The following is a 24,998-nucleotide window of genomic DNA, read 5'->3' on the forward strand; positions in this document are numbered from 1 at the left end:
CTTCAGATGAGCAGCTGCCATTCAGGCACATCTTATACCTCCCTCCCACAGGCCTTGGATTAAGTCGTTTTTCACCCCACCTCACCCTTACAGATTGTTTTTCACCCCACCTCACAGGAAAACCTGCATTTAAATGTCATTTCTTCAGATACTGTAAAAATCCATCTTGTTTCTCTGCGCTGCAGTTTGCTCTTAAGCTGGAAGTCACCAGCATGTCCTGGGCTCCTAGTTTTCAGTTTACAGAAAAGATTCACAATAAAACCAATCTTTGTGTTTTAAAATCTGGGAATTAAGGAAGCCATAGCATCTCTCTGAGATCAATTCTAAACCTTACATCTCAATACCTTGTGGAAGCTCAAGCATTGCCATCCTACCGATACAAAACCAGACCTTGCATGTATTAAATGAAGTTCCTCCCCCATTACTGTGTCCTTCGAGGCTGACAGCCCTTACAAGCAGTCCACCACCATTTGAAGATGAAGAATTTCATCTCGGGAGGGTCTTCAGTTTAATACCAGCCTATATTGGCCAGCTCTGCATCTGGTATAATAAACCAGGTTGTCCCTCATATGCCAAAGTGCAACAGATAAGACAATTGCTGTCTTTAACCGGAAAGTAACTGTCTTGTCTGACAAAGTACAGTCTTTTTGCTTCATTTTAAAGACAGACTCATGTTTATCAGGACCTCAAGGCTCTGCAAGGGAGCTACAGTAAAGACTGCAATTATACAGTGGAAACGCACGGGGCCAGTCCGCACAGAAGCAATTAGCAGTTTCAGGACGTTCACTCCTTCAGTTTCTCATCTCCTTTAATAAGTATTTTCTGGCATTACGAGTTTAGAAGCCTCTATCTCAAAAGATTGACTATCTGGGACAATCCACCAGTGACTCCTACTTAATATCAAAATGAAAACAAACATCCAGCCCTCTGAGACTAAGGTAGAGAAAGACTATGTCATCATTTCTCTTCCATCAACATTAATTTAAACCTGAAGAGATGCCGGTTTGAGAGGAAGCATCCTGGAATTAAAAAAAAAAAAAACCAAAAACAAACAACAGTATGCATATCAAAAGCCACAAAATGCAGCACAACATGCACCCCCTAGAAAAACTTATTTATCTTGTAACATAAGCTGGCATTACAGGGAAAAAAAAAAAATAGTAGTAAATTTAGCAAAGGCAACTGTTAGCCTTCCAGATTTCAGTTCTGATCGCTGAACAAACAGTCCTTACCAACACAAAAATTACCCCATAACATGTGCTAAATTATTTAAATCTACAAATAATCACCACCTGTTAGGCCAAACTGAAAAACTTTGCCTTATTTCTGGATTCCACCTAGGCAAGTGTTTGCCCTGTAACTGAAGAGCATGTCATTTAATGTTGACAAGTGCAGCTTCAAGACTGTATAATTTTCTGCTGTCTTTGTTCCAGCTTTGAAGTTAGGGCCTATTTTACATCTCTATAGTTTGCATATCTGCCAGCAAATTCTATGCTGTTTTGTACGCTGCCCCCGTCAACACGCATCCAGACAGATGGCAAGAGCAGCACTGAATACATACAGAAAAGAAAACTGCCATTTTAAAGATGACACCCATTTAAAAGTGACATTTAAAGAGAAGACAAGTGGTTTCAGGTATTACATCTGCCCTCTCGGCAGCGTGTAGCACTTGTGAGCACATTACCCCTTCCTCTCGGCGTGGGGATGCGCATGCTGCGGAACCGGCTGCACGGACAGAAACTGTGAAATCAAGAAATCAGAGAGAACCAAGTTGCACATCAGCATCTAAGCAGAGTGCCTGACTGCACGAAGTGCCATCAGGCACACATTCAGGGAAGGAGCACTCAGCCAGATGATGATTTTAGCCAGCTGCCTCCCTCTGAGAAAAATGCAGTAATGGACAATTTTGTCTTTAAAAATCCACAAACTTCGAACAGTCAGATGTGCAGAGAGACGATAGGAAGAAAGCTACCGCAGCATCTCTGTCATCAGTCACAGCATCCTGCCCACACTAGAGACTCCGGTAATATTTTGCTTGCCCTACTGCCAGGTCACAGAAAGCACCAAACACAAGCAAACATTAAGACAGAGGCAAATTCTCCCCGCCTTTTTAGAGCAATTAGCAAAATACCATCACTTCCGCCGCGCGTTAGCCTTCCCTCTCCGCACATCTAGCATGGTAAACGCCATCAGCTTTAACTTCAGTTCCCAACTCCAGAAAAAGAGCCAGGCATCCTGCAGGAAGAAACCAGGCCATCCAGCCGATGGCAGGGGGAGACTCCAGCACATCTCGCCTTCATTTTACTTCGTAAAATGGAAACTTGTGTTTCTAGGCCTTACGCCAAGCCTGAAGGTTTTTCTTCAATCCCCTCAGATCTTCAGGACCTTGAAGTAAAATCAATGGACATCTGAGACAAGACTTAGCTGAAGCTAGGCTGCCAGCTCCTGGGTGGCCAGAAGCTGACCCACTTCAGCAGGCTCCAAAAGCAGAAAACCAGCCGTATCTCACCTCCGAAGATCTTACTGACAGCATCGACACAGCAAACCAGCAGTACACACTGCTGCCAGCGTTTCCATCACCGACATGCACATTGGTAAGATCAGCCGTTTGAAAGGACCACAGCCTGCCACGAGCCCTGCACTACTTTGAAGATGCATCTTAAGCTTCGGAAAGATTTCACAAACATCTCTCAAAACTTGCCAATTACGTAAAAATATTTCTCGAGTGCTCCAAACCCTTTGTGAGCTGTATTGATGTGCCAACCAAAATTGTTCCCAACGCTCAAGTTGCTTAAATTGGTGCCAAGAGGCCTTAATTACCAGGGCTCATACAGCCCTGAATCAAAGATGAAAATCCATATGCAGCCCTTCTTGAACCAAACCCTAATCACTGCAGGGCTGAAAGGACTAGCACGAGAAAGGTGTTTACACAGGCATTCACACAGTAACTGTAACTGCACTGGTGCTCAATTTCAACTGGAGAAACCCCAAGTAAATAAATATCCAAGAGCTCAGAAGGATGCTGTTAACCTGCCCTTTAAACAAAATCAGTTCCACCCACAAATCAGGAATTCCACCCTAAAAAAATAATTGGGAACAGCCTGAAGACGTTCGTTTCATGCACGGAAACAAGACTATTCTGCTCTACTGCTGGAGAGATTTTTTTTGGAGGGGGGTGGGGGGGTTGTAGGTAGTAAGCTAGTAGAAAAGCCTGCCAAGATGACAAAATGCTCCGAAGGTAGAAAGCAAAGTGTAGAAAGCAAAACAAAAGACTGTCCCAGCTCACTGTCACCCTGCAGCACATGTGGCTGGGACTCTCCCGTCCTGCAGAAGGGGAGGTGGGAGAGCAGATTAAGATGACCTACATTACTCCTGCTTTAAACATAAGGTAGCATCGCTTTTATTCTACCTACCTCACTCCTCCCCATCCTTCCTGCCCCACATGAGGTTGAGCAAGACACCCTCTGCTCAGGTGGCACACAGGTGGAGCGCATCCAGCCTTAACCGGGGAGGCAGAAAGTAAGTTTGTGCATCAAACTTGAACTCAGAAGAGATGCAAATGGATATTTTAATGGAGATTACATGTGTTTTTAGTGTTAGCCCTCCATCAGGTCTCAGCCACTGGAGATCTGGACTTCAACTTACTTTTAACTAAGCAACTGAGAATGGCAAACTCCAAGGGGAAGGAAAGTATAACCACCAATTTAAATAACATCTTGCCAGGCACCAAATGAAAGGGCAAAATAATCCTGACTAATTATCCTCTTACAGAATCATAACACTGTCACCAGCATGGCCCGACACATTCAAGACACCCATTTTGAAGGGCAGCATCCCAATGCGCCCAGAGCTTGAGTCACATTAAGGACAGGCTTCCAACACCATCCCTGCCAAATGACTGTGTGAACTCAGCTACCCCGTCTCAAAAAGCAGCAGATCTCTTTGCCTCCTACGGAAAAAACATGAAACAGCTGGGGAATTAGTCTGAATTACTAAATTCAGTGAAAGAGTTGGGACCTGGTTGGCTCCCAGCCCAGCACTCCCCTTCCTCTGCTGGTGAGCTGCCTTTCCTCTGGGAGCTCAGTGCTGGTTAAGGTCGAAGCACTCCCAGATCTCTTGGAGAAAAAATGAGGAGGTGTCTACCATGGTAGAGGAACGCAGAGAAGATGAAGAGTCAGTAGTTTGACAGAGCTTCAGAGAGAGCATCGCCAAATTTAAGTGTAAGAGTTATCAACTACTGTGGCCACATGGACCCTCAAAGATCTAATTTTGCAGAACTAATTTTGCAGCAGCCATCAAGCCCCATGCAAGAGCATCACTCGGCAACAGCAACCACAGGCACCGACGGGACCACTGCAAATCTGGAACGCAGAAGCAGTAAAACCTTAACAGTGGCATCCAGAGAACAAGGCAGAAGCCGAATTAAGCATCATTGCCCTGCATGGCTGGGACAGATTTAATGTTACGCAGTAAAGCAAAAAGCTGCATTTGAGCTACTTGGAGTTTGACCGGTACCAAGCTCTGCACCAGCCCACGTCACTAACAGTGCTGTCCCAACAGCATGCCACCACATTTTAATGACTGCAAACAAGGCAAAGCTGCCCTTGTTTTACAATCCACTAATTCCTCTGAGTTCAGGAGACTGAGCTATTTCACACAGAACAAAGGCATGAGCTTGTTCCATGTGGTGTTCCCATGCCCAGATAATCTCCAGGCCCTTTCAGAAGCAGCGGTGGACCTGCCCAGGTTGGTCTTGTGACAAACCCCGGGCTGTGACCCAGTTTCCTTTGTCACATCAAGGAGCGCCTTGTGCGGCAGCAGCAGCTCCAGGTGGGCTATCGGAACGTGGGCCCTTCCTTTCCAGCCGCTACTCACACAACAGGCAGCTCTGCCACGGTGTAGATGCCAGAGAAGCAAACAGCCGGTTTCCAACTTCTCCTTTCTCCCGGGAAATCTTTCCCTCCCTCTCCAACAGCAATTTCTGCAAAGAGAACATGCAGATTCTGCTAATTACAGAGAAGATGAGGACTGTGCCCCCTCGATGAGTCTGCAAAATGTTTCAAACTCCTCGCACAGAATGCAAACCATACAGGCGGTGATTGGGCATTGTGAGGTTTGTTTTCTGCAACCCCAGATCTGATGGCTGCAAAGCCGTGCAATTATTCAGGGGGCCAGCTCTTCTGACAGTCATTTGCCAGAGATGCAACTGTACAGCGTACACAGTCGCCACGCTACAAAATAATGCTGCTATTCTTCACGTATCAATTATTCCAGCCTGTTTCTGTGTTAAAGTATTTAAGAGAACCCTTTACATTACACACTGACTCGCTAGTTGTAGGCCTTTGGGTTTTTTTAAACAGAACTAGGGAAAAGCGGTGGTTTGGCTGTATCCAAAGAAAGCTGGGAGAGAAGCAAAGGGGCTAACTCATATGGTGGAAAGCTCACAGCTTCCCCCTAGAGCTGTGGGATGACGCAACAAGTCACGGTTAGCAGTGACCAGCAGCATCGGACAGGCTGTGAACACAGTGAAGCTTCCAGATTTCCTCGCCACTGCAGCACGTACTCTGACTCAGCCTGGGTTATTCACCGCAAGCCAGTGCAAAAACCCACACGTACGCTGGGGAAGCCACAAGAACACATGATGGAAGGAGACGACGCTTAATTAGAAGTTGACAGCATTTTCTGCTTAAATATGTGGGTGAGAAGAGATGAAGTGACAGAAAAGCTGCTCTGATCACTTTTAGCTTTTTAATTACAGAAAACGTTTCCCAGAAAGTCCTGAGGTTAACTCAGCTACTGGCACACTGAAGAACTCAAACAAACAAGTGCCAGGCTGCTTAGGAACGGAGAATTTCTAAGACCTAGCTAAAGAAGAAAAAAAACCCTGTTACCTTATTATCGTTGGCTCTCGTAGAGCCGCCTGGAGAGGCCGGGCTCCCCTTGCAGGAACTCAGCCTGCTAGTTATCTGGAGAGGAGGTGAAGAGCCTGGGAAAGCCAGCAGACGCTTTTCCTTTCTGCACGCAGCTCCCCAGGCGGGGAGGTGAGCAACGCTGGGCTGCTCTGCTGAGAAGGTCAGGACTGATCAGGATCAAGACCAAACTCACTTCACACAGGCCATCGGTTCAGCTTTTGTACGTGACCCTCTTCTTTCCTGCGCTTTTGTTCTTTCATTTCAGCATCCAACGGCCTTTTGTTTCCAGCCCCTCGCAGTGCCTTGATTTACCTTTCTGCTACGCTCCTGTTGTCTCATTGCCACGAGCGCATTCATGCAGCGGAACGGGAGGGCAGCCCTGTGCAGGGGCTCAGCACAGCACCTGTTTTCATTACAGCATCCTCCCAGTTGGAGGAAAACACAAGTGGCTGCACTTGCTTGTTGGTCGAACACAGATCGGTGCACCATCAGTAGGCAGCAAACACAGAGAGGGTGCTTGTGCCAGGAATTCTGCTTTGCCAAAGACTTATAGAAAACGACAATATTTTGCTCCTTTGAGTTTCTGCACCAGCCGCAGATGGATTTAGAAACGGCAAAATCCCACACAGAGATATTGCCCCAATAGCAGCTGCTTATTGGGAACCCACACCAAACAGCTAGAGCTTTGCACCTGTGTCATGCTTTAAAAACACCCGCTGCCCGGCCCCACAAATGTGATCACAGACATCCAGTCCAACGTGCAGTTCTGTTCTTGGGCACATTCACAAGGCGACCCAGCTTTGTAGGCCTAGAAGGCAACAGCTTGGGAGATAGCTGAAGGAAAGCGACACTGTCAACTGGGATATTAAACAAATTAAATTTAAAGGGGGCTATCAAGAAATTTTGGTTAGAGACCTCTAAAGACTTAACGGGGAAACAAAAAACCTCCACCCTAGGCCTTCTTCTACTGTTCTGCTGCTATTTTTGAGTTAAAACAGACACTGTCACCCTGCACCCCACACATGCATCTTCGAGAAAAGGAGGTGCCAAGGCCTCCGCTTTAAACTTTCCAGAATCTATAGAGCATGCCTCAAAACTGGCAGCCTGCTCCGATAATACCTGCTGCTCCTGCCAGCTCCCCCGCAGGCGCTGGGGGAGATCAGGGGGGTGCACCCACAGGATCAGACCATCTGGGGAGGGCAGGACCTGCTTTGGCTCCTGCCTTCGTACAGCCAGGCTGCGAGAGAGAGCATCTCCCACGAGTGACATGACCAGCAGCTCCGTCCCTGCGCTGCTGGTGGGAGCAGAGCGTGCAAAGCAGCCTGCTGAAGGGCATTCCCACCTAAGCACAGCCAAATCCTCCTTGCGCTGGGAGTCAGCTAACACTTCCCGCTCCGACTCCACTTCTGACAGTCCCCAGCGCCGTGCAAAAGGTGCAACATTTTCTGACTGGTGAGTTGCAAGTTAATTATACCCAAATAACACCTGCAGTTCCCATATGCACACGTGGGAACTGATCTCATGCTGGTAAGGTCCCAGAGAGCACGTGGGTATCACATCCATGTCAGGAGCAAGGCGCCGGCCAGGCTTCTACAGATGAATCCCGGTCTACAGGAAGATGCTTGGCAGCCCCAAAAGATGGATGGGAATAATCAAAAGTGACAAAGATGTAAGTGTGCGATGAGAAGGGCTCTCTGAGCCTTTGTCACAGGATTGCCCAGCCTCAGCAGACCTATTTTTGGGCTTGACTGGCTGTGATTGAAAGATGTGTTCATGAAAAAAGCAAGCACCGGAATTCCTGCTGCTGCTTTTCAAGCTGCAACCACCTTATATGGGAAAATCATATTTAATAAGATTGTGCATCTGGCCAGAGCCCATAATGGGCATGTCAGCAAATCAGTAATCGTTCCCAAGTTATGCACTGTTCATCCTGAACCCACTCAGGCCATCCCCTGAGGAGCCCCCCTGGAGAGGCCCAGCAAGCTTCCCAAGTGGGATGCGGCAGCAGCAGCTTTGCCAGCCGCAGATCCAGCAGCGATATAACAGGCTATTATATACAGGTCAATGCCAAATGCTAGTTAACGAAAATCAAATTAATCATTCTTTGTCCTGGGTTCTCCGGGATTCATTCTCCAGCCTGTCCTGACACCGATATGGACGGGCGCAACATCCTTCGGGGCAGTGCCCAGATCTCCCTGCCACACCAATACTGCCCTTCACAGCTCCCAGGCCAAATAATCCCAGCTTCCCGATTTGTTTCCAGCCGATTCATATCTTAAAGGACAATTAATTTGCCAGAGCAGCCTGAATTCTATTTTCATTGCCCTCCTCCTTCCCTGCAGCTGAGCTGTGACTTATTGACTGTGAAGTAACTGCAGGGTCTTTAGAAGTTCAAGGCGCGGGGTGCTTTTCTGCCTGTTTTTGCCTGACTGACTCCCTCTGTAATCATCTTCGCTAGCACCGTTTCACGGGAAAGAGACATGTGACATCCAACTAAGCTGTGAACCATAATCATGCTGGGGATGATGTTTACATTTGATTTTTCCTCAAGCTGATAAGCTCTCTCCAATTTCCCTCTCCATCACGTTGGTATGGATTGAGCTGCTTGTGCCCTACAGGGTGGAATTCTTCTCTTATCTCTAATCTGCTCACTGAAAAAATTGCTTCCAGCAACCCTTCAAAAGTCACTTCAAAGTGGGAAGAGCTGCAATACCGTTCTTCCTCTGTCACAATCAACACTCTCCCAGTGCTTGTTTCAGATGGCCTTACAGGTGCTGCCAGCATCCAGCACGCTCAGCACCAGCAGCTGGGGCCAGGATCTCCACTTTGCCATCTCCAGCTCCGGGTACAGCGAGACAGCTGTTGAACAAGAGATAAATACTTACTAAATCATTTCAGCTCCCTCAAGCCGAGGAATTCAACCCTGAAGAACACATGGGAAGTTTCTGCCCAGGCTCAAACCCATAAATGATAGGCAGACTGCAAACCATAAAATGGGAGAGATGAGAAATGGAAATAAATTGGATGTCAACCTGAATACCCCATCAAACTGAGAATTTCCACCTTTGCAAGGAGATGGTGGAGACCAGCTTTGCCATCAGTTTTGTATCAACAGTTCTTCAATAATTTAAGGTTTCCAGACCCTCTGTCTCCAGGCTGCATCCAGGTAGAGGGATAGCAACGTGCCCTCTCCTCACCCAGCTGTTTTGAGGGCCGGGGCTCTCCAGCTTGAATGATCCTGGTGCTCGCACGCACACAGCGCCCCAGCACACCGCCTCTGCTCCTGCCAACAGCTCTGCTATCGCCACCAGAAACAGCAAACAGCCCCTTACTGCAGCCCCTTCCCAGGGCAAGAGGGTGCAGATTCAGGGAGGGGGCACAGCTGCCATTTATACCCATCAGATTTTGGAACTCCCCCTTTGCAACCACAGCGGTTACAAAACTTTTAAAAACCTCAAAGCTGGGTTCTCGGAAAGAGATGAATTGGGCCTGTGTGTTCATGCATGAGCCCAGCTGCTTGCACTAAATGAGATTTTCTCCCTCAAAGCACATTATGAGACTTCCAAAAGCTCCCTTCAGAAGACTCCATGCCTTCAGTCAAACTACTGTCAAGGTTTCCCTGACTTTCAGCCCCTCTCCTCCATCCATTTTACTCCTGTACCAGACTGACTGGCTCCCCTCTCGGTATTTACTGAGCGCTTGGGGAAGGTCTTTGCTGACCTGACTCACAGTCTGGATTAACCCTGCCACATTCGTTTAGCAAGAGCACAACGCACAGACGTCCTCACTCTCCGGCAAAGAGCCGGAGAGCAGATTTTCTGCTATGTTGGTAATCCTTCATCAACAGCACCAGCATTAAGGTGAGTAGCACAAAGCACCTGTATAGGTGGCTCACGAGTATTTCACCACCTCCACCGCTGCCCCAAATAGCAGCGAAGGCATCAGTGCTGCGTGTACTAAATGGGGTTTTGTCACCATCATCTGCAAAACAGTCAATAAAACAGGGCAGCATCCGGCACACCCCCCCCCACCATGCTCCCAGGCACATCGCTCTGGTGTCCAGCACTCCCACCTGCTGTAGCAAGGACCACCGAACACACTGACGTGCTCTGGCAGCCTCGACCCCAAACCTGCAGCACAGCCCACCCTGTGTGCTGGTGTAGCCATGCCTTCGTGCCCAGCCCACCGAGGGCCACCTCCTGTCCCCCCAGGTTTTGTTCTCTCCCAGAAAACACTCATTAGCCGTCGTGCATGTTGTCTCCAGCCCTCCTGGGAGCTCCAGTTGCAAGTGCAGCTGAGGCCAAGTGACACAATCTGGATGCAACCCAAGTGAGGAGTAAGCAACCTGACTCGAAAAATCAAAGCATCGGTGAGATTACTGGCTCTGTTTCATCTTTTTTACTATCAGCTGAAGGTAAGACAGCCCATGGGTTTGTAACCTCAGATTTCCTTGCAAAGGGAAGACACACTCCCTACTTAAACCCCTCCTGAGCAACAGCTTCCACAGCCACCTTGTCTTGTCCTGAGCAACAAGCCTCTAACCTCCCCAGCAAACAGAAAGGCAACAGAGAAATCAGAAGGACGAGCAATATTTTAACTGTTCCTCAGCAAGAGGTTGTCTGTTTTGCTCCCTCAGCCTCACAAGCTGGAAGCCCACCAGCCGCACCACAGCGTGCTGGGAGAACACTCCTGAAATAAAAAAAATAAAAATAATGATAATAAAAAAAAAAAAAAAAAAAAAGAGGTCTGAGCAGTGGGTGGGGAACGCTGCGAGCAGGCTCCGGGAAGGCAAGCTGCACACAGCCAGCCTCTCCATTTTCCTTGCAGCACCGAGGTATGGAAGCAGGGAGGCTGAAGACAGCTTGCCACTTTCCTAAATCTCAGCACCTTACCACAAATTACACATTACATCCAGCCCCCTCCCCCCCCACCCGCTGTGGCAGATGACATCTATGAAAATCACAGCTTCCCCTGTAATTTGTTGGTTTTGCGAGGAGCTACTGATCCTCATTTAAAGGCTCGAAGACAAGGAGGTTGCTGTCATAACACAACCAAAACCCGTCTACCTCATAGCAGGCGCTGAACGAACTCCAGGCTCAGGCAGGTGCCGCGGAGCTTCACGTCAGGCCCACAAAGGAACATGTCAACCCAACGACCGAGCGGGGCTATACGATCACACGCCAAACCCAAGCTAGCAATTTTGAGGTTGTTAACGAACTCTAAATGATTAGGCAGCGGAGGCAGGTGCACGTGCACAGCCCCACATATCTGATCCTGCCAAGCCAGAACCCCCCATCCCTCGGTCCTGGCGGTGCTGCCAGGCTGGGGATGGCTCCCTACCCCCGATAACTGGCCTTGCCAGCTCGCCGCCACCACAGTAGGAGCACTGGGAGCTGCAGCAGCCCCCTGAGCAGGGCAGCTCCCCCCTGACCCTCCCTGCTCCCCTCCAGGAGCAGGACAGGCCCACCCCCCCAACCTTCCTGCTCCCCCCAGAAGCAGGGCACCCCCCAGGACCAGGGCACCCCCCAGGACCAGGGCACCCCCCCTCCTGTCCCTCCTGCCCCCCCCCGGACCAGGGCACCCTCCCTCCTGCCCCCCCCCCAGGACCAGGGCACCCCCCCCTCCTGTCCCTCCTGGCCCCCCCCCCCCGGACCAGGGCACCCCCCCTCCTGTCCCTCCCGCCCCCCCCGCCGGACCAGGGCACCCCCCTCCTGTCCCTCCCGCCGCCCCCCCCCCCCCCCGGACCAGGGCACCCCCCCTCCTGTCCCTCCCGCCCCCCCCCCCCGGACCAGGGCACCCCCTCTCCTGTCCCTCCCGCCCCCCCCCCCCCCCGACCAGGGCAGCCCCCCTGCCCCACCACAGCCTGCCCCGCAGCTGAGAGGGGGGCACACGGCCGCGGATCCCACTCGCCGGGCCAGTGGGTACTCCGGGGCCGGGGTGACCCGCTCCTGCGGAGGCCAGGATACCGCCACAGCCCCCCGGGACCGCCCGCGGCGGGGGGCCGGCGGGAAAGCCCCGGAGCCGGGCAGGCCGCCCCGTGCCCAGCACGTTGCTGCTGGGGTCGCAGCTCCCGGCCCCGGCAGGCACCGGCTCGGGATGCCGCGGGGCAGGAACCAGGGGGCAGCCCCAGCCCGGGCGCCCCCCGCCCGGTGCCCGGGGAGTCCCTGGCCAAGCGGCAGCCCCGGGGGGCGGAACCACTCCGGGTCCCCGGTGGGGTTGGGGGTGGGCGGATGGGGACCGGCAGTTGGACGGGACCGCGCGGTGCCCCGAGGATGGCACACTCCGGGGGGGGTGGGGGGGCTGGACTGAACCACTCCGAGCCCCCCCCAGGGGATACAAGGCACAATACGGGGGGCCCGGCCGGGAAGCACCACTCAGACGCCCCCCGGGGGTTGCAACTGGGCTAAACCATTCCGGGCCCTCGGGGGGACGGGACACGGGGACACACACTCCCGGGGCCCGGCCGGCAGCGGGCCTCGGGGGGCGGCGACACGCCAGGGAGCCCGGCCGAGGGTACCGGCCGCTTGGTGCTCGCAGCGCGTTACCTCCTGCCGCGTCCAGTCCCCCCACGCCGGCCTCCGGGGTGATGGCACCGGCACCCGCCACGGCCGAGCCTTCCGCCTCCTCGGGCACCTCCAGCTCCATGGCCGCCGCGAAGGCCGCGGGCAGGGCAGGCCCGGGGCAGGACAGGCCCAAGCCCAGGCCCGCGCCCGCCGCCGCCGCCGCGCTGCTCCCGGCTCCGGTCGCCGCCGCTGAGGAGACTGGGAACGGGGGGGACCATAGAGCGCGGGAGGTGCCGCGGCTAGACACGCCCCAGCACCGCAGGGCGGAAGGGTCCGCGGCCAGCACCGGAAGTAGTGCCGTCCTCTTCCGCCGGAATCAATCGCGACGTGCGCTGGCTGTCGTGATGGTCCGCCGGCTGTGGGACCGGGACCGGGACTGGGACCGGCACCCGCCTGGGAGGCGCGGGGAGAGGGCTGGGGCCTGGCGCGCCGTAGATGGGCGAAGAAACCACCCCCCCCCCCCGCCGTCCTCTTTAGCGGGCGGGAGGCACCGTTGAGCCGCGGCGAGGCCAGGCCCTGTCCGTCGCCATGGCAGCGGGGGCGGGCCCGGGGGCGGGCAGGTGTGCGGGGCTGGGCCGCTCCCGAACCCCGGCACCGCGGGGGCCGGGCCCGATCGCCCCTAGCGCGGCCCTGTGCGGCCCCCGGTGCCCCCCTTTCTGGGCCCTCCCGGTACCGGTTGCGGCCTCCCCACCCTCCCCCTCGGTGGGGCCCCCCAGGAACGGCGAAAAGCGCCGGGCCATGCCTGCCCCGCCACCGGTCACCGGGCACGCTCCGTCCGAGATGCCCCGAGCCGGCTCGGCGCCACCGCCGCCACTCCTCACCCCGGGCCGGGGCCCGGCCGCTCCCGGCCCCGCGGTCAGCCCGGCCCGTGGCACCATCTAGTGGCACCGGCTCGGGGTGGCCTCGGGGTGCAGGTCAGCCCCGGCCGGCCCCACCGGTTCTCCCAGGCTGGCCCCTTCGTGGCCCCGGGGGGACAAAGGTGGCAGGGTCAGCCCCGGCGGGGCGCCAGCCCGGCGTTAGCGCTCAGCCCTCGGTGCAGCCCGGGAAGGTGCCGGTGGCCCCTGTGAGGCTGCTCGGCGGCGGCGCCGTGGCGGGGCCGGGGCGCTCCGGGAGGGCAGCTGGTGGCCGAGGCTGCGGCTGGGCCCGGGGAGCGGCAGCCGCCGGGGCAGGAGGGGCTGTGCCCTCCCTCGGGGCTGGCGGGGGGCTGCGGGGAGAAGGAGCTGCCTGACGCCGCTCGGCTGGATGGCTCCGCGGTGGCGGCTGGTGGCCGGGGGCTTCAGGAGGAGCTGGGCCCCCCGCGATGCCCCACCGCGGCGCTGTGACCTGCTGCGGCAGCGGTACCGACCCCGGCTGGAAGCAGCAGCCTGGAGGGAGAGCCGAGGCGTGGACCTGATTTCTGTCACTGCAGGAAAGCCACCCCGCAGAAAGAGGAGTGATGTGGGGCCGGTCCTCAGGTGGGGGGCAGAGGAAAGGGGAAGGGGAGGAAAGGGGATAGCAGCCGTCAGCAGGGTCACCTTTTCCCCTGGACCCCGCTAGGACCGGGAGCCCCAGACTGGCCACCACCCCTGTCCCCTCATGGGGCATCGGGTGAATCCATTTGGTCCCCTCCAGGGACTCCCAAGCAGGGCTGCTGGGCAGGTCTGGGGGTCCGGGGCAGCGCGGGTGGGCACAGAGCCCCGCCACCTCCTTGGAGAAGGCCAGGCTTGGGGGGAAGAGCCCCATCCCCAGGCACTGCCATCACCAGCATCCTGGGAGCCTGTCCGTGCGCAGGGCTGGGGTGGGGGGCAAGTGGATGCAGCTGAGCCACCAGCACCGTGGAGGACAACGGGGCCAGCCCCCCGTGGCTCCTGCTGTGCGTGGGAAGCTGCCCCGGGACCCCCTTCCTCCTGCTTCCCTTCTGCAGGCAGCGTCTGGCCCACAAAGGGTTACACCAGGCACCCTGGAGTGACACCGCTGCCACCAGCCCTGGAGCTCAGCTCCTTCCTGGTCGGATCCGAGGCTCGGTGAGTGCCTAACCCTGTCCCCCCGGATCTGCTGCCCCGCTTCCCAGCTGGGCACCCAAACCCAGCCGTGCTTTCACCTGGGGAACCGGCCATGCCTTGTCCCTCTCTGGGTGGCTCCAGGACCTGGTAACCCTCCTGGAGTCGTGCTCCAATAGCAGGGAGATACTCCCGGAGGGATCCAGGGATCCTGCTGTCACAGCTCCTTGCACGGAGGGCTGGAAGATGGGCTTCCATCCTACTGATTTACACCCCAGCTGTGGTCAGACCTTCCAGAGACCCTTTTCCCAGGGCACGAGGTCAGGATCAGCCGATCACGGTGTGGGTGGGGATTGGTTAGAGGAGCTGCTGGGGCGATCCAGGACCTTGGTCCTGCATGGCCAGGACCAGGCAAGGTACGAGCGGTTTTGCAGCACTGGCTGAGACCAGGGACCCCACGGATCCCAGGAAGGCTACAGGGTCCTGGATTGAGGACCCCTCTCAGCCGGGCGGTTGGGAAGCAGGCTGTGGGTGGTGGGGGTGGCTTGGGGCAAGGCTGGGGTGGGCAGGGTGCGTTGCTTTCCAATAAATAACTTCCCCACCCGTTGCTGTCTCCACGGTGGGCATCGCCAGTGGTGTCACCCAGGGCCAGGCACAGCCCCGCATCGGGGCCCTCGCACTGGGGTGAGCTGCCCTGGCACAGCCGGGGCTTCGTTTGCCATTAAAAGCCCTGGGAGATGCCGGCCACGGGGTGCATGTGGGGCAGAGTGGGGTGTGTGGGGCTCCCAGTGCAGCCAGTGCTGGGCGCATCGGTCTGGGCCGTGGTCAGCTCTGCCCAGATACTGCCGCTCCCGGTGGGGCCATTTCGGGTGCGGGCTGGTTTCTGTCAGAAACCGGCCGAGCCGGCTCCTCCGGCTGCCAGCCTTGGCCTTTGCCTCGGGACAGGCCCTACGCCAGGTTCCCGGCTGGAGATCAGGGGCAGGGCTGGGGCTTGGTGGCACTGTGGGTGCTGCCATTGCTGGCTGGTGAGATGGGAGCTGCTGCTGTCCCCACGCTGTCCCCTCTGCTCCAGACTGCCACCGCCCGCAGAGAGCCACAGGCCAGCGGGATGTGGGTTTGTGGCTGATTTGTGCCACCCCAGTGATGGGACAACAGTGGGAGCTGGCTGGGGACAGTGAGGGGCTGTGTTGGGTGGCAGCGGGATCCGCTCTGGCACAGTGAATGAGTTGCCACCCCAGGGACAGGGATGCTCTGGCTGCCCCACAGCCAGGGTGCCTTGGAGCTGTGGCTCACGCCGTGTCACCCCTGGGCATCCAGGGAGCCCATAAGCACTGACCAGCTGACACTGGTGACATGGCTGAGACGGGCCGCGCCAGTTCAGCTCACTGATGTGGCAGGAAACCACCCCACCGCCGTGCGGGGGTCTCCTGTTTATTGCCGGTATTACATGCACTGGGACAGGACCCTGGGTGCCATGGTCAGCCCCAGCTCCCCCCCCAGGCACAGGTGTCCCTGCGGGTGGCGAGTAGGTGCTCGGGCTGGTTTCGGCAGCTCGTGACGCGGAGTGGAAACCCGGACTCTGCCCTCCCCGCTCGCCGGCGGGGGCTGTTTCTGAGGCCCGGGTGAATGATTACACCGACCCTCCCCAGGGCTGCCAGACCCTCCCTGGGGCTGCCGGGGCTGGGTCTCATCTCGGGGGCCGCTTCAGTGCAGCTCTGGCTGGGGGCTGGGCACAGAAAGTCCCCATGCTGGGGCTGAGCTGCCGTGTTTGCCCCAGGGCTGGCTGCCCACCACCGGCCTTAGCTTTGGGCTCTGGGCTGGCATGGGCAGGAGATGGGTGTGTGGATGTGTCCTCTCCAGTCCCTGTACTGGTTGGAGGGTGAGGACCTGGTGGTGGTGGTGGTGGCATCGCGCTGGGCTGTTGGCTTTCCCATCCCCATTGCACTGGAGAATCACTTCATGGTCTCACCAGGGTCTCACCAGGGTTTCCTTGGCATGTGCAGTGGCACGGATAAGCCTGGATCCTTTGAGTCCCTGATCAAACCGGCTCCTTCCCGTCCCACCCTGTGGCAAGTGACAGGAGGCTCTGGGTCTGCTCCCCCCTGCCCCATGCAGGGATCCCACATCTCTCCGGGTTCATGCGGATGTTTCCTCCAGGGAGCCAGGAGCTGGTGGGGGGGATCCCCAAGTCCATCCCAGGCATTTCAGCCCAGACGGGCCATCATCCCATCATCCTGTCAGTCAGGCTTATCCATCCTGGGTGGAAAACGGATTTGGGGAAGACCCAGGGAAACCAAAGGGTAAAGCTGGGGCACTGGAGCTCCCAAAGCGGTTGGCAGAGCTGTCACGCTGCAGCCCAGAGCAGGCAGGCGGGAGGGCACTGAAGCACTGTCCAAAGCAGCACCCTGAGGTCTGCCAGCTCCTGGGAGGAGGGAGAGGAGGGGGACCATAAGGATGGCATGGACAAGTGGTCCCAGCTATGGAGATAGTTCCTGACCTGCTTGCCCTGCGTAAAACCTCCCCTTCTGTGGACACACATCCGAGGGCACGGAGATGGACATCTCAAGGGGGTGATTTCACACTGCATGGAGGCAGCTCTGGGTGCCGGAGCTCTCACGTGGGGTTAGGCAGGGACAACACAGCTGCGAGTCCTGGTGCCCCGGTGGGTGCCTGGGCACTGTGGGGGCTCTGTGCCCTGCACCCTTGTTGTCCCTGGTGCCTGCGGCTCAGCTTTGCTTCTGCTCTTCATTGCAGGCCAAAGCGGGATTGAGGAAGGGGCCGGTGGCTGCAAAGAGGACCCGGAGCCGGTCTGTGCCCCTGGCCGCTGGGCAGGGTCTGCTGCGCTGGCTGGCCGCTGCGGTCGCCCTCCCTCGCTTGCGCTGGCGGGTGACCGCCATGGAGGAGATGTTGATCTGGGAGCAGCACACGGTGACACTGAGCAAGGTGCGCACGCATGGGAGGGGACGGGGTCTGTGGGGCCGGCTCTGCCTGACCCCCTCTGCCTGTCCCCACTAGGATCCTCAACGGGGCTTTGGCTTCGCTGTCTCTGGAGGCCGGGACCGTCCCAACAAGACAACTGGGGAGACAGCAGTGATTGTTTCAGATGTGGTGTCCGGGGGACCAGCAGTGGGCCGGCTCCAGTGAGTGTGTGGGGACATGGGGACACAGGGGGTGCCTGCTGCCGGCAGAGACGGGCAGGGCAGCAAATCACTCCTACTGGGACAGGGCCAGCACCGCTGCCACGCTGCCCACCTGGGATGGGGTCTCCTGGGGCAACGGGTGCCCTTGCCACCCTGCCAGCTTCCCTGGCTGAGGGCTGTGCCTGGGGCAGAGCCACAGCTGCATTTTCCCTCCCAGGAGGAAGGATCACATTGTGATGGTGAATGGCCTTTCCATGGAGAACGTCTTGTCCTCCTTCGCCATCCAGACACTGAAAACCTGCGGCAAGATTGCCAACATCGTGAGTGTGCCCTGCAGCAGGACAAGGGCCAGCATCGTGCACGGGCCAACACCGTGCTTGTCCCCATCCCAGCTCCCACACACCCTGGGTTTCCCATTCAGGGCTTGGAAATCAATGTAGAAACATCTCCTGGCAGAGGTGGCTGCACCCACCACCCTTTCTTTCTCACTTTCCATCTGCAGACACTGAAAAGACCAAAGAAAGTCCACCTCCCTGTGAGCAAGAGCAGCCCCAGCTCCCCCACTGCCCCCCGACACTATGACTCGGATGAGGACTATGGGTCACATGCTGCAGATCCAGCCCTTCACCGCTCCCGGGATGACCTGGACCACAGCCAGGGCTACGATGGGGACTCATCCAGTGAGAGGAGCTCTGGCCACTACCAGGATGACAGCCGCCACCACAAGCCGGTGTCCCGGAGCCGGAGGCGAAGCCAGGACAGCAGTCACTGGAGGCAGAGCGGCAGTGGCTCAGGTCAGAGGGGCTACAGCCGGCACCGCTCCACCAACAGCTTCGGCCACAAAGGGGACACCAACGGGCTGGCCCTGGTGTCAGGCTTCAAGCGGCTGCCGCGCCGGGATGTGCCGACAAAGCCCATCACGTCGGTCTTGGTGAAACAGAAGCAGAGTGAAGGTGAGGCCATCCTGCTCCCTCTGTCCCTGGGTCTTGTCGCCTGATTTGTGGCCGTGTGCCCCCCCTGGGGAGGAGGCGATGGCAGGGTTGGTGCCAGGGTCTGGCATGTGGTGAGGGAGCAGTGCATGCCGTGCTGGGTGCACCAAACCCACCCAGCCTCAGCCCAGGGTTGCAGAGCTCAGTTTTGCGGCTTGCTAGTGCCCCACGGGGGGCTGGGCTGGACTGCTGGAGGTGGTGGCGAGGGGGGACCTTGAGTGGATCCTGCATCTGCCTGGCTCTGGTACTGTCATGGGCTCTCTCCGGTGTAGAGTATGGCCTGAAGCTGGGGAGTCAGCTTTTCATCAAGCACATAGTGGAGAGCGGGCTGGCAGCGAAGGGCAGCTCCTTGCAGGAGGGAGACCTTATCCTGAAGGTACGGGCACCCACGGGGCGCACAGCACTTGCTGGGGATCTCATCTCCCCCTCTTTGGGTGGCTTGTCCCCTGGCTAGCGTCACCACAGGGGACGAGCCAAGAGCGTGCTTCTCTCAGCTGCCTGTGAAGGCTGAGAGCTGGGCTGGAGGCAGCTCTGCCTGGTGCCCGCAACCCTGCCCCGGCTCCCAGCCTTCCCCGGGGACCCCGTGCGGGCTCAGGGGTGCCAGCTCCCTGCGATGCCGAGGCTGGCTGGTCGAGGCAGCCCTGTGGCATTCAACCAGGGCTGGTGGCCTGTCTCTCTGCCACAGCGGGATCACGTCTGCTCCACTGTCCCCGCAGCACGTGGTCCCCTCCTGTGTGAGCGTGTCCCCATCGGGGCAGCAGTCGGCCTGAGGAGCTCGGGTGTTTGGATGAAATGATATTTCAAGCGTTTGGGAAGGAGGAAATAGAGGGAGGGGGACTCCTCGTTTGCACACATGGGCCAGGCGGACCTGTGGCTGCTGGGAACTGGAGCCAAAGTGACTCTGGGGCAAATGGGAGGGATTTCATCCCAGCAATTCGGTGGGAAAAGCTGCTGCACCCTGGGGACATCACAGCCCCACGATCCGCTTGGGGCCTGACCCCTGGCACCAGCCCAGTGCATGGAAGGACAGCACGGGGCCAAGGTCAAAGTAAAACTGAGCTTCAGGCATCTGAGCAGGTCTCTGCAGCTCCTGCCCCCATGCAGGGCTCCCCAGCAGCTAAAGGTGGGAGTTAATTAGCCTCACTAATTTTGTTTCCTCTGTGCGGGATGAGGTCCCACTGGGAGACAGCCAGGAATGGGGATGTGGTGTGGGATAAATGGGAGCTGAGGCCAGGCTGGAGGGGCTGGGGAGCGACCGGGGAGGTGGCGGTCAGAGCATCCCATTTGAGCAGGGCTGTCCTGGGGGTGGCTGTCCTGGGGGTGGCTGTCCTGGGGGTGACTTTCCCAGGATCAAGCGCCCTGATGCCTCCCACTCTGCCCCCTCTAGATCAATGGGGTGGCCAGTGAGGACATGTCCCTGGCTGACACGCAGCAGCTCATTGAGCAGACAGAGGGGACCCTGACCTTGCTTATTCTTCGGGACGACCGGCAGTTCCTGGTCAACATCCCTGACATAGAAGACAGCCAAAGCGACAGCTCCCGGATGGATGGTGAGGGGACATGGTGACAGGGCTGGGGGCCAGATACACAGCACAGGGACTGGATAGTCTCTAAAATGTCTTCCTGTTGGTGCAGATATCTCTGACATTGACTCTGAACTGTCTCACCCACCATCCCCTGAGACCTCTGCGCGACCCCCAGCTGCTGCCATGATGAATTCCCCGCCGTAAGCCCCGCTCTGCCCCCACGAACCCCTCTTTCCCCCATCAGATCCCCGGTGTGTGCTTTGCCTCTCTGGAGGGGCTGGTTCTCCTCCATCCCAGAGCCAGTTCACCCTGCGTGTGGGACTGCTCCACTGTCCCCGCTGCCCACCTGGCACTGCCTGCCTGTGCCCATGCAGGGCCTGCCTAAATCCTGCCCCAACTTTGTTCCAGGGAGAGGAGACGATCAAACAGGGACCCTGTGGCCGACACGATCGTTGACAGCGCTCAGGACCCTGGTGAGTGAGCTCAGAGCAGGCTGGGGGAGCTCAGGGCACCGAGAGGCTCTGGGCTCTTGCATGTCTCTGCTGTCCAACCCCCCCGGGCAGAGCCACGCCAGGTCTCCCCGTGCCTCAGCTGCCCTGGCAGCGGCGCAGTCACCACCGCCTCCGGGACCAGCTCTCCTTTCCTGCAGACCTGCTGGAAGCTGTGGAGGGGGATGGCAGCCACGCTCCCCACACCAGCCCCGCTGCCCGAGCTGCCCGCAAGGATGGGTGCGTCTGTGAGAGGCGGTGGGGAGCAGATGGGGGAGATGGGGAGCTGCTCTGGTGCAGGGCTGGGGTCACAGGGTCGGTGATCCCCTTGTGCTGTCCTCAGCACGTCACCACGGGGCTGACCGTGGCTTCCCCCGTGGCAGGTACAGCGCTGACTCCAGGGTCGTGCACTTTGTGAAGGCCAAGAGCATTGGGCTACGGCTGGCAGGGGGGAACGACGTGGGCATCTTTGTGTCCAGCGTGCAGGAGGGGAGCCCAGCCGACAGCCAGGGCATCCAGGAAGGGGATCAAATCCTGCAGGTACCCAGGGCTGCGAATGGCTCTAAATGCTGCTGCACCCAGACTGGTCCCATCCTTCCTGCGTCTGATACCTCCCTGGGGTCTGGATTTCTGCTGCTGGGCATCATCTTGGGTCGGTGCTGCTGCCCATGGCCCGTACCCATCGGGCTGGCTCTGCGGGTGCTGCCCAAGGGGGTGACCCCCTCTCTGGCACCATGCTAACACCCAGCAGAGTCAGGGCACCCCCTCAGCTGGCCCAGTGGCCCTCCCCAGGGTTACTAGGGGTTTTGGCAAGCACTTGGGTGACAGGAACCGGTTCTGGCTGCCAGCCTGCCTTGGGCACTGCTGCCCCTGCAGTCCCCCCACCGGTATCTGTGCCCTCCGTCCCGCTGGCAAGGCCATGTCTAAGCGCTTTTCTGCGGCAGGTAAACACCACCAGTTTCCAGAACCTGACCCGTGAGGAGGCCGTGGAGTATCTCATGAGCCTGCCACCCGGTGAGGACATCACGCTGTGGACCCAGAGCAAGCAGGACAGTGAGTGATGACCAGACTCATCCTGGGCTTGTGCCTCTCCCATCCTTTGTCTCTTCTGAGCAAGCATCAGAGCCACTAGACTTGCCATGGCCTTTTCTGCCCCTGCAGGGTGGTCCTTCTTCCCCACAGCCCTCCCATCCTCCTCCAGAGAGGTGATGGGAGGGAACCAGATGATCCCAACCCCTTTTGTGTCTCGGTATCCTGGAGCACGGGGGCTTTCTGCACCGTGGCTCAGCCTGGAAAGGCCAGTATGTGCTGGGGGGTCAGATCCTGCTGTTGCCAGCATGGCTGAGAGCGCCATGGGAGGAAAAGGTGTCCCCAACACCCTCCTTAGCAGCAAAGGCTACTTGTGGAGGCTCCCGGCCAGTGTAGCTCCTTCCCAAATCTCTCCAGCATCTTCCTTGTCAGATAGCTTTTCCCGTGATGGTCCCTCTCTCCCTGGGCTCCAGTTTACAGGAAGGTGATCTCGTCCAACACGGGTGACTCGTTCTACATCCGGACACACTTTGATTTTGAAAAGGACACACCGTCAGGGCTCAGCTTCGTCCGTGGGGACGTCTTCCACGTGCTGGACACCATGTACCGGGGCAGGCTGGGGAGCTGGCTGGCTGTGCGCATGGGCAGGGACCTGCAGGAGCAGGACAAGGGCATCATCCCCAACCGGAGCAGGTAGGGATGGAGCCAGGAATAGCTCCAAGGTGAGCAGAGCTGGGGGATGGCTTCCCAGTGAGACGGGGACGTGGACAGTGGGCCCCGTAAGAGGCAGGGCAAGTGCTGGTGGAGCAGTGGTAGGAAGCATGAGCTGGTGAAATCCCTTCTTAGGGGTGATGGGGCAGTTGATGCTCTGGTTGTCCAAGGTCCTGAGGGAAGAAGCTACCACAGCCTCATCCGGCCATGCCACGGAGCAGGGACACTGGCTTCTTCTGCCCTGCTCCTCGGAGCCTGGAGTGACAAAACAGGGGTTAAATCTGGAGGCTCCGTGTCCTGAACCCTTTCCCCTCCCAGAGCCGAGCAGATCGCCAGCCTGGAGTCGGTGCTGAAAGCCACATCTGGTGCCAACCCCTCCGGGGCACGGGCTGAGTTTTGGAAGCTGCGGGGCCTGCGGGGAGCCAAGAAGATGCTGCGGAAGAGCCGGGAGGACCTGTCTGCCCTCACGAAGCAGGGCTGCTACCCACCGTATGAGAGGGTAGTCCTGAAGGAAGGTGGGCACCAGGGCTGCGTCCCCATCGCCCAGACCCACCCAGGGGACATTGGCACAGGGCTGCCCCGCTGCAGGTGCTGGTGGGCTCCGCTCTCCTGGAAGGAGTGGGGCTGGACACCTGGGTGCTGTGAGCTCTGCCCTTGCCCCCAACCTCCCTGAGCCGGTGTCTTTTCCCCACAGCCAGCTTCAAGCGGCCGGTGGTGATCCTGGGCCCCATCGCAGACATTGCCATGCAGAAGCTTAGCACGGAGCTGCCCGAGCTGTTCGAGATTGCCCGTAAGTGCCCCCCCTCGCTGTGGGGAAATTGCACCCGGCAGCTGGACCCTCAGTGCCCAGGACCTGTGGGAGCTCTTTATCCGGGGCTCTGTCCCAATCCTGCCTTATTGCCCCCACTCCGTGACACCGCCAACTCTTTCCCGGATGCGTTCACCCTCCTTCCTTGAGGGACACTGCCCAGGGCTGGGCACAGCCAGACCCAGCCTGGGGCTGCCGGAGATGCCACATCTCTGCCAGCCTCTCTCACGCCATGTCTCTGTGTCCTGCAGTGAGCGTGCCTCGAGACGGGGCATCATCCAAGGTCATCAAGTTGGATTCAGTGCGGCAGATCGCAGAAAAGGTGAGAGACCACCCTGGTGTGCTCGGGGTGGTCCTAGTGGGTGGCCTTGCTGTCCCCAGCGGGGCTGATGACTGCGCCCTGCCCCAGGACAAACATGCCTTGTTGGACATCACACCTTCGGCTGTGGAGCGTCTCAACTACGTGCAGTACTACCCGGTGGTGGTGTTCTGCGAGCCGGAGAGCCGGCAGGGCATCAAGGCCATGCGCCAGTGGCTGGCACCTGACTCCAGGAAAAGCTCCCGGCGCCTCTACGTCCAGGCCAACAAGATGAAGAAGCATTGCAGCCACCTCTTCACTGCCACAGTCAGCCTCAGCGGCAGCGGCAACACCTGGTACGAGACGATCAAGAACATCATCAGGACGCAGCAAAGCCAGCCCATTTGGACAGCGGTGGAGCAGGTACAGGGCACGGGCTCCCGCGGCACTGCTCAGCCTGCTGGGGCTGCAGCCAGGCAGGCGACAGGACCACCCGTCTGCCGCACACCGGGGGTCCCAGGTCTCTGTCATCCCCACGTTGCAGGCAGATGTGGCACCGGAGGACAGTCTGGACCTGCTGAACCCGCCAAGCGCAGCAGCCTCAGGCTACCTGACCTGTGACAGTCAAGCCAACAGCGACTACGATGACACGGATGGCGAGGCAGGTGCCTACACTGACGGTGAAGCAGAGGACGCCTATGACCAGCCAGGGCTGGCCCGCTCCTCCGAGCCAGCACAGGTGTCCCCAAGCGATGATCTGAGGGAGCAGGTGGGTGTCCCCCCCACTGGTAAGAGGGGCTGGGTGGGCAGAGGGGGAGCAGCGTAGTGCCTGGCTGTGGGGGATAATTCCTAGCCCCTGTGGCACAGGCAGCGCATCCCCTCCAGCTGCTGCAGCGTCCTGCTGCGCATCCATGCCCAGCCCCAGGCTGGTGCACAAATCCTGCCCCTGCCTGAGCCCCCACCTCTCTGGTCTTTCACAGGTGACCAAGCAGCAGCAGCAGCAGGGCCAGCGTTACGACAGCATCAGGTACCCTGCACACCAGGCCAGCTGGGGAGGGGGTAACGCAGCCAGCAGAGCCACAGGTGCCAGCTGTGCCCCCCATCTTGACCCGGCGGCAGAGGCCTCACCACAGCTTCTTCTCCCCCAGGGAATACGAGCATGATGCCGTGAGGAAGAGGTTCACACGGGCCAGGGATGACTCGGACCAGGATGAAGGCTACGAGTGGGGCCCAGCTACAGATGTGTAGCGGCACCCCTGGCTTCTGTCCCACTGGGACCCAGACCCTTTAGGCAAGCCCTGCTGCAGCCTTGTGCCACCAGCTCCATGTGACAGCCCAGGTGGTGCCACAGCACCCCACAGCCAGGCTGGGGGGTTGGGGCTAATCCTGCTGTACCCCTCACCACCAAGTGCCTCCTTTCCCCTTTTGGCTATGGCTGCTGCTGCTGGAATAAAAGGGATGTTTTGATGGGGACACACCATCTCCGTGGGTGGGGGGTAGCCGTCTGCTGGAGAAACGCAGGCAGCAGGGTGGCAGGCAGCAGGGTGGCATTGCT

The 24,998-nt window shown here is 58.1% G+C and overlaps 2 protein-coding genes across 20 annotated transcripts in view; one reads left to right on the forward strand and one right to left on the reverse strand.

The window, feature by feature from the left end:
• The window catches only part of PIP5K1C (phosphatidylinositol-4-phosphate 5-kinase type 1 gamma), a 47,062-nt gene extending 34,366 nt beyond the window's left edge, over positions 1 to 12,696 (reverse strand). For all 14 annotated transcript variants that reach the window (XR_008747266.1, XM_055804391.1, XM_055804387.1 and 11 more), the window contains exon 1: positions 12,458 to 12,696. Coding sequence is in view for 13 of the 14 variants with exons in the window: in XM_055804391.1 (XP_055660366.1) it covers positions 12,458 to 12,557 (100 nt within the window). In the remaining variant the exon portion in view is untranslated. The remainder of the gene's footprint in view (positions 1 to 12,457) is intronic.
• Positions 12,697 to 13,387: 691 nt separating this feature from the next.
• TJP3 (tight junction protein 3) lies at positions 13,388 to 24,916 on the forward strand. Of its 6 annotated transcripts, none has more exons than XM_055804372.1 (21): positions 13,388 to 13,929; positions 14,379 to 14,478; positions 17,209 to 17,397; positions 17,470 to 17,594; positions 17,812 to 17,914; positions 18,097 to 18,547; positions 18,856 to 18,959; positions 19,971 to 20,133; positions 20,219 to 20,309; positions 20,518 to 20,582; positions 20,759 to 20,837; positions 20,981 to 21,137; positions 21,542 to 21,650; positions 22,100 to 22,319; positions 22,656 to 22,852; positions 23,032 to 23,127; positions 23,397 to 23,467; positions 23,555 to 23,866; positions 23,988 to 24,218; positions 24,424 to 24,470; positions 24,592 to 24,916. In XM_055804372.1, exons 1-21 carry the CDS (start codon positions 13,718 to 13,720, stop codon positions 24,689 to 24,691), a joined length of 3,222 nt encoding a protein of 1,073 aa, XP_055660347.1. In that variant the 5' UTR covers positions 13,388 to 13,717; the 3' UTR covers positions 24,692 to 24,916. The 6 variants fall into 6 exon arrangements, with proteins under 6 accessions (XP_055660347.1, XP_055660351.1, XP_055660349.1 ...); XM_055804376.1 differs by having other exon boundaries at positions 24,433 to 24,470; XM_055804374.1 differs by having other exon boundaries at positions 23,988 to 24,212.
• The last annotated feature ends 82 nt before the right edge of the window (positions 24,917 to 24,998 follow it).

The sequence above is a fragment of the Falco peregrinus genome, chromosome 5, assembly GCF_023634155.1.
Source record: "Falco peregrinus isolate bFalPer1 chromosome 5, bFalPer1.pri, whole genome shotgun sequence".
In the NCBI taxonomy this organism is placed as follows: Eukaryota; Metazoa; Chordata; class Aves; order Falconiformes; family Falconidae; genus Falco; species Falco peregrinus.